Raw genomic sequence first — 11,319 nt, 5'->3', positions numbered from 1 at the left:
AGAGGTGGCCCTGGTAGAGATCATCTGGGACAGAGGTGGCCCTGGTGGAGCTCAGGGGGGACAGAGGTGGCCCTGGTAGAGATCATCTGGGACAGCAGTGGCCCTGGTGGAGCTCAGGGGGACAGACATGGCCCTGGTAGAGATCATCTGGAACAGAGGTGGCCCTGGTGAAGCTCACGGGGACAGAAGTGGCCCTGGTGGAGCTCAGGGGGACAGAGGTGGCCCTGGTGGAGCTCAGGGGACAGAGGTGGCACAGGCAGAGCTCTAACCCACTGCACTCCCCGTGTCCCTGTCACCCTCCATGCAGGGCCAGCCTGGGACCCCAGAGAAGGGCCCAGCCATGGGGCAGCCGCCCACCCTGACACGTGGGTCTCAAGGAAGCACAGCTGGATTCTGACTGCCGGTAAGCACAGCTGGCAGGCTGTGGGAAGCCACAGTGGGGAGGTAATATTCTTCCCTGGGAGGCATCGGCTCCTCTCATTCGGCTGCCTCAGTGAGCTCTTTCTGTTGGGGGAAGACGCACCCGTAAGCAGCAAAACCTCTTCCACTGGGACTTCCATCCTGCTCCGAATTTCTCAGAGAAAAACGAGTTCGCACACGGCACCAGCCCGGCTAAGAGAGAGAAGAGGCAGTCGCAGGCGTAGCAGACGCCTCTTTCCGGATCACACAAGCTGCCCTCCGGGGAGCCTGGCCCTCGGACTCCGCAGCGAGGCCACAGGGGAATCAGGGAAAGGGCTCCTCATTTCGGCTTTGAAAACTGGCAGCGGCTTTTGGAAGAGCAGAGAACTGCCTGACAAAGAGGGGGTGGGATGACCTTGGAAAGGGCTGCTGATGCCACAATCCTAGAGAGCCATTATCTTCCATTCACAGAGATGATTGGCTGGAAGGACTGTATCACAGCTCAGAGCCAAGTCCTCCAGCAGACACCTGCGGTCAAAGCAGCCCCAGAGCACCTGGGCTCCCCGGGGCACCTCCCTCGACGAGGGCCCCCGCTCACATCAGCACCGGGAAGAAACACCAGCTCCAACACAAGGAAACTCCCGCCACAGGGAACCGCTGGAATTCCGACCGCAGACTCACGCCCAGGCTGCTAATCCCCCCAACAATACAGCAAATTCTATTTTCCCAACTGGCATAACGGATAAGGTATTAGTCCCCTAACGGAAAGTGGGGGACCTCTACCAATTGCTGGAAGAAACTCATTAGGGAAGACAAGTCCATGAAAGAATAGAACAGATGCAGAAGCAACCTAACACCCATAAGCCCCGACACACACTATTCATGGAACATAAAAATCGAAGTTCCGGAAGGCGAATTTCAGTGAATAATATACGAAGATAAGTACAGATGAAGACTGTAATATACACTTCTGAATAACAGGCTGAAGAGGGCTTCCTAGAAGTGGAGGCATGATGAGTGGGCACGTGGGGAGGGGTCCTTGGGGGGATTAAGGGATCAAACAGCTAGAACATTTTCAAATACCTTTTCCCTGAGGGCCAGGTGACTTTCTCAAATGGAATCACTTGGGTGACATTAGGGTGAACATTTTAATGAAAATTATCTCGCTTAATTACAAAGATTCCTATTAAATTAGCTTCCTGTGCAACTGAATTGGAAATTTCTTTGATGATTACTTGACAATGGGCTGGGGCTGGAAAGTAACCTCCTGATTCCTTTAAAGTAACATCTTCATAAGCCTTCTGGTTTCACAAACCGGAGCTTTCTGTCTGACAAGCCACCCAATCGGGACCATCCATGACAATGTTGATTTTGTGAAAAGGGTTAAAAATAACTCTTTTCCTGTCTAAAAATGATTAATATTCCACCGACTGTTTCCTTCTTGCAGGCAATCTGCAAACTCCAAGTGGGTGGATATCTTCTTAGCCATCTTCCATGCGTTATTTATACATTTTCTTTTCCACAATAAAAATCCCACAAGGAAAGACAAAAAGCATATGCACTTTTAAAGCCTGCCACCCTCGGGCTCCCAGCCACCCCATCAAATGCCACCTCAGGGAGAGCGGAGAGGAGCTGAGAACTGGTTCTGGACGCAGCCGCCAATTCCATGCGTTCGGCCAGCAAGGTATCCCAGCCTTCCTCATAAAGTGCTCGGCAGCCCCCCGGGGTAATGGCCGGACCACACTCGAAACTTCCTTGATTTTTCCTAAGACTTAGTTCTTAGCCTGCACAGTTCCCATGGAGTTACGCTTGGAATGCAATTTTGCAAGGGGCTGCAGACGTACATAAAACGGCCCCTTCCACTGCCTTAATACCAAAGACTAACCAAAACCATGCCAAGCACCAGAAGTAATGATCATCCGAACATGCTGTGGAAGAGCAAACGGCAATTTTAGGAGGCGCTGGACTCGCCCCTCTGCCTCGAGAAGCAGTGAGAAGCTGCTGGTTCCCATGCAACCCGCTCCAGCTCCCGACAGCTTTTTCCTTACCTTCCTTCTTGGTGAAGGCATTTAACAAAGACTTCATTTTCCCTCTGACTTGGGCAGCGGTCTGCTCATTATATAACCTTCTCCGAGCGGAGGAAGGCAAGGAGCGTGGCCCCGCTCCTGGGCGCCGGAGCAGCGTGGACCCTGGCAGCAACAGCAGCGGGCGTCTGGGCACCGTGCAGTCTCCAGGAGAGCTGGGCACGCCAGGCCCGGCGTGCGGGTGACAAAGCCCACCCCATATTCTGTCTGTCAGCTGGGAACCAACTGTGCTTACAGAGGAGCTGCAAGAAAGCCCTGCTCGCTCTCACAGCGCTCGTCATGTGAGCCTTTGTGATCCGTGCATTTCGGGAGAGGCTCCGCGGAGGGCGAGGATGGAGCACGCGTCCTGCAGCCGGCGGGCGGGCAGCGAGCAAACTCTTGAAGTCATTTGTGCGCTGGAGCCACAGCCAGCCGATATAACTCAGGCTGCGCAGGGGGCATTTCTGCTAACCGCGCCTCTGGCTAAATATAACGCACGTGTGCTTTTGTGTCGAGTTGTATTTTATTCTCGGCAGCCGTCAAGTGCTCTTGAATGCTGTTTGTCAGCCAGCAGAGAGAGTGAGGAAGTCCAGAGGGACCCAGGCACCAGATAAGCTGCACACCAGACCCACGCTCAGCTGGCAGACAATGCCAGCATTCTGGAATTCCCGAACATGACCCATATTTCCCTTGCAAAGGATCAGAACACAAGCAGCAATTACTCCTCTGGCTCACCCCCCTCATGGTAATTACACTGGGGAAAACAGGATTTGTCCCCCCTCTTTTTTTAAAGGGATAGAAATAAGAAAGCAATTCAGCTGCCACCCAGCCTTGCCCGATTCCATGCCTCTGATCAAAAGGAGCATCTCTACAGCTGCTATGTATGCTTCTCGAGCATTCCCACCCTGACAGAAGTCTGGAGAAGCAAGGGAAGATTACGGCTGGGACACAGAGAAAGTTGCATTTGTGAAGCAAACACAAAAAGACGGTGCACGCTGGTATCCTTTGCAGCAGATGGGTCTCCTACACCAGGAGAAAGGTCTTCCCAGAACCTAAGTGGAGCGGCTCAGGGAGCGAGGTTCTGTCTCTGAATGCCCCGCGGGCTGTAATTAAACTGTGCTTTTTTTTTTTTGGTTGCTAAGAGAACTGCTTCCGAAATTAAAAAAAAAAAAAAGATGAGATGAGGAAAAAGCAACAGGAACATTTAAGTGGAATTCCATATGGTCGGCATACTATGTGTCAACAGAAATGGCGGAGTAAGAAAGAGAAGGCTGGCTTCCACAAGGGCTGGGAGGTTTTCCTTGTCGGAATGCTCAGGATGGTTGGACGCCTGGCCAAATCGTCTCTCGGTTTGGTGAGAATGAAGATGACGATTGACGACTGATTCATCGAGCGTGTGCCCTGTCTCTGCTGAGAGTTTAAGCATAATCTCTCGTTGAACTCACCCAACGCCCCTTCACAACAAGCCCCAAGTGAGGACGGATGAGGAAAGCGGCCCTCCAAATCACACAACTCACAGATAGGTTTAAACTCCGCTCTGTGTGACTTTCTCCCTTGACCATAAAACAAACAAAAATAACCCAAACCCGTTGTCATTGAGCTGATTCTGACTCATGGGGACCCCACATGTTACTGAGTAGAACTGCTCCATAGGGTTTTCTTGGCTGTAATCTTTATGGGAAGGTTTGAAGGTGATACCAACAGATTGCACTCGACCGCTAACCTAAAGGTTGGTGGTTTGTACCTAACCAGTGGTACCACGGAAGAAAGGCCTGGCGATCTGTTTCTATAAAGCCAAGAAAATTCAATGGAGCAGAGTTCTATTTGTAACCCATGGGGTTGCCACCAGCTGGAATCAACTCAAAGGCAACTACCAATTCTCACGGAAGCAGGCTGCCAGGAGCTTCTTCCTCAGCACAGCTGGGTGGCTTCAAACCGCCAACCTTTAGGTTAGCAGTCCGGCACGCACTGCTTACACCACCCTGGACCACGCTACGTCGTAAACTCAGAGAGAGATAAAGTCACTTCAAAGACTTGCACTCAGAAACGGTTCTGCTGCTGACACGTTTTATCGCCAAAGACAACGCCATCTTGCACTCCGGTCCAAGCCGCTCCGTGGAGGTTCTGGGCAAGATGGCCAGCTTCCAGAAGACTCTCTCTCAGGCACACAGTGTTGTCAACAAGGATACACTTGCTTCTTCTCCTGCTGGGAGAGGGGAAGGCGTTTCCTCCAGGGTTAGCTCGCTGGCACTTTCAGGACTGAGGTGTCTAGTCCATCGGGGTCCCGCCCTCGCTGGGGAGTGCTGGGCGAATGGAGGGGACCCCACAGAGGCAGTGGTCAAAGCTAGCGCCCCTCCAGAGGCCGGGGTTCCGGTCAGCCACATGCCCTGCCACGTGGGCCCAGAGAGCTCACCAAAGCTAAGGAGCCCCGGGGAGCGTGGGAGGCTTGACGATGCTCATTCTCCCTCCATCTGTCCTTGAACGACACCCTCCCCAAAGCACAGAGCCTCGTCGAGCCAAATTTCTGGGCAAGCCATCCTTCCAGCGCCGCTGCCTTCCCTGCCGACAGAAGACGGGGGAGCGTGGCCTCCGTGCCAAAGGGAAGCGCGCCCCGCCATCTTTGGCGCCGTTGACCTTGGGCGGACTGCCTGGGAACAGTTCCTGGGGAAGACACAGCCTCCCTGGGAGTCGCCGTGGAACTGTGTCTCCAAACAAGGAGGCAGGGAGCGTGAGGGAGCCTTCTTCCCTCCACCCTCGGGGTCGCCGAATGGCCAAGACAGGGCCCCCCACCATGGACATCAGCACAGAACTAGGCACCCCAGCCCATGCCGGCGACGCAGCCCGTTTACAAATGGCGCAGGAGGGGAAGCCCAAGCCTCCACGGTGCCTCCATATGGAGCATGTTCTCCTGCGTTTGCCCACAGTGGGGGCAGAGCTGGGAAACAAGGCTGCCTCCACCCCAGGAATCCCAGAGCTCCCCTCCCCGGGTGCTCCCTCTGCCTCGTGGACCCCTCTCCACACCCCAGCTCCATCCGATTTCCACACGGTGTTGTGTGCCCCTCCCCCGTGCCACCATGGGGTGCAGCAATGGCAGGACACAATAGGTCCCGGAACTGTTCTCAGCCCCTTGGGGGGCAGGGTAGAGAAACAAGATAAGCCTTTGCGCCTAGTATGATTTGAGGAAGCCCAGGAAATGCCCCTCCCTCCAAAGGATTCCCAGGGAAGCCCATTCTGACTCATGGAGACCCCACGTGTGCCAGAGCAGAACTGTGCCATAGGGTTTTCAAGGCTGTGACCTTTTAGAGGCAGATCGCCAGGCCTGTCTTCCCAGGCACCTCTGGGCGGGTTTGAACTGCCAGCCTTTCGGCTAGTAGTTGAGTGCTCAACCATCTGCGTCACAAGGATCGGATTCCTGTTTTAGATACTGCCAGTTCTCTTAATAAGCAGACAAGTTTTCCAATCCACACTCAGAGGAAGCTGAGTCACAAACTCCCAGCCATCAGGAATAGCAGCTCAGTCAGACTCCTCAGCCATGTGTGCCGGCCCACTGTGTGCCCAGCTGTGGGGTTCCAGGCCACTGGCCGGGTCATGGGGCCTCTGTCAACCCCAAAGAAATCCTGCCGAGGGAGGTGGGCCACTCCTGGCACTACCCTCTTCATCATCTAAGGCGTTCTTGTCAGGTGGCAGGCATGCTCTCCTTGATTACTCCTGGCGACAGGGAACTCAGTATCTGCACACTGAGCTCTCACAATGAGGCCACACGTCTGCCCAGACAGCCGGCCTCCCTGGCCTGGAGGTGAATGCCCACTCCGGATCCACACCTACGAATCTATGTCCTCTGTGCTTCCGACACAGGCTTTCGTCCGCCTCGTCTCTTTTCCTTGGCGATGCAGAAGCACCTACTAATATGGTGGGAACACCCAGCACCAAAAGCACACATTCACCCTGACACACACAGCCACCTGCTCCTGGAGGGCACTGTGTACCCTGAGCTCCGGCCCACACTTTTCTGGAAGTGGGAACGTTTACCAGAGACCCATGTGGTTGTTAGGTGCCGTCAAGTTGGTTCCAACTCATAGCGACCTTATAACAGGATGATGTTGCCCAGTCTGTGCCATCCTCACAATGGGAGGTATGTTTGAGCCCTTGGTTGCAGCCACCTTGTCAATCCATCTCATTAAGGGCCTTCCTCTTTTTTGCTGACCCTCTACTTTATCAAGCATGATGTCCTTCTCCAGGGACTGGTCCCTCCTGACAACATGTCCAGAGTATGTGAGACATAGTCTCGCCATCCTTGCTTCTAAGGGGTGTTCTGGCTGTACTTCTTCCAAGACAGGTTCATTCACTCTTCTGGCAGTCTGTGGTACATTCAATATTCTTCACCAAGATCACACCTTGAATGCGTCAATTCTTCGGTCTTCTTGTTTCACAGGAAGCAGCAATCCAGAACAGCAGCACTTCTGGATTGAGTGCACTCAGCCCCGTCCGCTGGCGGGAGGGAGGAACTTCTGCATGGATACCTGCCCAGCAGGAGCGTTCTGAGCCGACCCTCACACTCACATCAGGTCCGCACACTTGGGGCGTGTTAAAGGGAAGCACGAGCCTGCTCTGAGTGCCAGGCCCAGCGTCAGCTGTTGCGTGCGGCCAGCCCACAGGTGCCACTCTTTCCATCTGCCCTGGGGAGATGGCAGCCATCAGCTCCCTCGTTTTCCAACCACGAAACCAGCACTCACTCCGGAAAGATGGGGTGGCAGAGGCCGAGGCTGAGGTCAAGGGAAGCAGATGCTCGCTTGCTGATCCTAACCCCAACCTCGTGCAGACCCCCGGGAATGAACAAATCCTATCTCCACCTCCAAGGATATGGCAGACAACCGAGAGCTGGTGGGTTAAGCGAAAAAAAAGGACAGTGGAGGCCTGGATTTCAGAACCCGTTTCTCTCCGAGGCTTCCAGAGACCTTCTCCTCCAACTAACTCATCCCAAGGGGGGATCTCAGATGGCTGGAACGTTCATGTGCAATTCCCACCAGGGGCTCCCCAAGACCAGCTGCAAGGCTCGGGGTGAGGGATGAAGCTTAGAGAGGCTGGGCAACCCGCCCAGGATCCCAACACAGCCAGACCTCCCGGCACCACAGTCATGAATTTGAGCATGTCAGAGACCCCAGTGCACAAACGGGGCAGAGGTTTTGCGCCGCCCACCCTGGTTGTTGGCTTCTGTTGAGGCGGCCCCCAACTCAAGGGGACCCCACGCACAACAGAAGGAACAGCTGCCCGCTCCTGCGCTGCCCCACGATGGGTTGCGGATCAGACCGTTGTGATCCATGGGGTTTTCACTGGCTGATTTTTGGAAGCAGATCACCAGGCCTTTCTTCCTAGTCCATCTTAGTCTGGAAGCTCCGCTGAAGCCTGCTCGGCGTCCCAGCTTGTGTTGGCCACATTCCTGCTGACTGCCGAGAAGTTTGTACTTCAGATGCTTTCAGTTCCTGGCAAGACACAGACTGCAGAGAACTTCTGGGGTCTGAGCTGGGCTGGGGTGAGGCCGTGGCAGGGAGCGGGGGCCTGGACACTAAGGGGGAATCTGTTCAACCACTGCCCACCCACTTCCTTCCCCCCTTCGCAGAGGACAACCGAGCAGCCATCTGAGTCAGGGGCTGTGCTGTGCCCGTGGACGGGCGAGAAGTGCAAGGAAGGAGTGGATGGCAGCTCTTTTCCAGGAAGGAACAAGGTCACCCCAAATGAACTCCAAGCGATCAGCCTCCTAGCCTGCTCCTGCAGCCATTGCCTCCTCTCCACCCGTCCCAACACCGGCGCTGGCCGCCCGGGAATTCACACGCCTGAAACTCACTTGGAACCTCCCTCCCCACCGCCCCTGTGCTAACCTCCTGAGCTACAGCCTCTGCACCCCCAGGCCCCCCAGCATGGCGATCCTCCCCTCCGCAAGTCACCAGGCTCGAGCAACCCTTTATCTGCCGTGTCTTTCGACAACTGCCTGACGACGGGCTGAAAATAATTCCATTCCTCGTATAAAAAAAGGCTCTTCGCACATCAGAACATTTCAAGACGCTGACATCCCGGCAGGGGGCAGACCAGGTGTTATGTAGATGCCGGTGTGGGGGGGCTCTGATGTGCCGGTGACACTGGGAAAAATCATCTGCTTATTATGTATAATGAGTCCACCTCCCTCGCAGGGAAGAGCCGGAGCGGGAAGCCGTGGCCTGGCCCTCAGCTTCCCCATCTGTAAAATGGGCATGTTGTTGCAGTTGGTTGCTGTCATGGAGTCACCCTCCGACTCGTGGTGACCCCACGCACAACAGAACGAAATGCCGCCTGGCCCTGCACCATCCCTATGATTGGTTGTGGGTCAGACCCCTGTGATCCGTAGGGTTTTCAGTGGCTGATGTTTGGAAGTAGATTGCCAGGCCTTTCTTCCTGGTCTGTCTTAGTCTGGAAGCTCTGCTGAAACCTATTCCGCATCACAGCAACACACACGTCTCCACGGGCAGAGGGGTGGTGCGTCAGCGAGGAGATGGATATAACACAGCCTGTCCCTAGCGCTGGAGGCGGGATCACCTGAGGGGGGTTTGGAGTGCTCAGGGTGGGGGCTCCGTGGACACACTCTACAGAGAGACCTTCCGGAGTCGGATTCCAGCCCCCTACTTCTGAGCTCTGTGACCCTGGGCAGGTCGTGCGATCTCTGTGCCTCAGTTTCCTCATCCGTCAAATGGGGAGATGGGTAGTGCCACCGCCCAGGAGGGCCGTGAGGAGGAAGGAAATTCATATTTGTAACAGTGCCTGGACTTCTTGGCAGTAAACAATTACTAAATAAATAAAAATAAAATAAAACCTCTAAAAGCGGTTAGCATGGCAATCTCCCGAGCCCCTACTCCTGTCAAAAATAAGCCTCCGTGACCCCCCCCGAGTGCAGTGACGCTATTTTCTAGCGGTTGCCTCCTCTGGGATGTTTCTCTGGCTAACTCTGGCAGTGGCAAGTGTCCTTGGTCCTTTCCCAAAGCTCCCCCGGCTCGGTCAACGCTCGGGCATTTCCTGCCCTTGGAGGAGACTTCAGGGTCCTGAGAAAACCAAAAACCAAACCCACTGCCCTCCAGTCAATCCCGACTCACAGCGACCCCACAGGACAGACTGGAACTGCCCCACAGGGTTTCCAAGGAGCAGCTGGAGGATTGGAACTGTAGGCCTTTTGGTTAGCAGCTGAGCTCTTAATCACTGTCCTACCAGGGCAAACTGAAGAGGCTCCCTAAAGCTCTGGATGTGAATGAATGAATGAACACGTGAATGATCGGGAGGAGGGGGAGAAGGGGTGACTCTTAGCTTTCATTCTTTTTTTTCTGAGTTCCTGTTAAGGTGAAAGTTAGCTGAGTGCCCCAAGGCAATTTACTAGGTGTACCTGAAAAGAGGAAACAGAGGGTCTGAGTGACCCACCAGCCCCATTCTCCACTTGTACTGAAGTCACCTGAGGCCAGAAGCTATTTTACTTTTCTGCCCCACTTGCCACCCTCCACCTCTGCTCAGGGCCTTGCAGGCACCCATCGGAGCCCAGGAAAGGCTGTGCTATACCACAGCTGCCCTTGGGATCAGAGTCCGCCCTCCCCGTGTCCCAATTCCCCGCACCAAGTCCAGCTGGCCCAGTGTGGGAGCGCCCGCTCCTTCCTTCAGCTTCCCCGGCGGCCTGGCTGGAGCCCATCAAACGCACGGTAAGCTGCTGATTCAGAAGGGGCAACGTGAGTAGGCCAGTGTCGGAGGAGGCCAGCTCTAGGCGTGTCGAGTTCACGCCCGGGGGGCAGCGGGCAGTTCCAGCGTCTGCAGCGCCATAACACACAGCTGCAGATCTGGCTCTCCCCCGCCTGGAGCACTCAGAACTCCCGAAATCCTTGAACCTTCCCTTCCTGCATCAGCAAGCCAGAGCGGATGCTGCCACTTGCAGCCGAGACCCTGATTGACAGAGTCCACGAAGCTGGTTCTCGGGCAAGAGTGTCTCTGAGTGCCCTGCCCAGAGCCAGCACCAGACATCTCCATGGGAACCCGGGAGCATCCCCGGCAACGCCCGCAGCTGAACTTTCTGGGTTCCAATACTGGCTGGGTCACTGTCCCCAAGTTACAAATGTCCCTAGACCTCATTAACAAAGCAGGTATAGTTGTCGGTAAGACGCCAAGTCGATTCCGACTCACGGGATCCCACGTGCGTCAGAGTAGAACTGTGCTCCATCGGGTTTTCGGGTCTGTGCCCTCTTGGAAGACGATCGGCAGGCCTGCCTTCCGAGGTGCCTCTGGGTGGGTTCAAACTACCAAGCTTTGGGTTAATAGTTGAGCGCTTAATCATTTGCGCCACCAACAGTTGTTGTTGTTAGTTGCTCTTGAGTTGATTCCAGCTTACGGCAACCCCAAGCGCGCAGAGTCGAACTGCTACGTGGGGTTTTCAAGGCTGTGACCTTTGGGACTGAGCACTTTCCCAGAGCAGTACTTACGCACAGTAAGCACCAGGGAGAGGTTAGCTCCACGGCCATCACTGCAAGTGTGACTGAGCCTGTCTATTGGTGTGGTCATTACTACAGCGTGGTTTTGGAGGGGGTCTTGTTTATTACTGTGGTTATTACTACAGCGTGGTTTTGGAGGGGGTCTTGTTTATTACCGTGGTTATTACTACAGCGTGGTTTTGGAGGGGGTCTTGTTTATTACTGTGGTTATTACTACGGCGTGGTTTTGGAGGGGGTCTTGTTTATTACTGTGGTCATTACTACGGCGTGGTTTTGGAGGGGGTCTTGTTTATTACCGGGGTTATTACTACGGCGTGGTTTTGGAGGGGGTCTTGTTTATTACTGTGGTTATTACTACGGCGTGGTTT

The 11,319-nt window shown here is 54.7% G+C and overlaps 1 protein-coding gene across 1 annotated transcript in view; it reads right to left on the bottom strand.

Annotated features, from left to right (window-relative positions):
• Positions 1 to 11,319, bottom strand: part of SHANK2 (SH3 and multiple ankyrin repeat domains 2) — a 559,307-nt gene that overhangs the window by 344,221 nt on the left and 203,767 nt on the right. Inside the window, exon 12 of the mRNA XM_004383876.1 lies at positions 2,448 to 2,588. Within this exon, the coding sequence (XP_004383933.1) occupies positions 2,448 to 2,588 (141 nt within the window). The remainder of the gene's footprint in view (positions 1 to 2,447; positions 2,589 to 11,319) is intronic.

Source organism: Trichechus manatus, unplaced genomic scaffold (assembly GCF_000243295.1).
Source record: "Trichechus manatus latirostris isolate Lorelei unplaced genomic scaffold, TriManLat1.0 scaffold00113, whole genome shotgun sequence".
Taxonomy (NCBI): domain Eukaryota; kingdom Metazoa; phylum Chordata; class Mammalia; order Sirenia; family Trichechidae; genus Trichechus; species Trichechus manatus.
The sequence above is the reverse complement of the archived record's forward strand: the minus strand, read 5'-3'. Positions and strand labels throughout refer to the sequence as shown.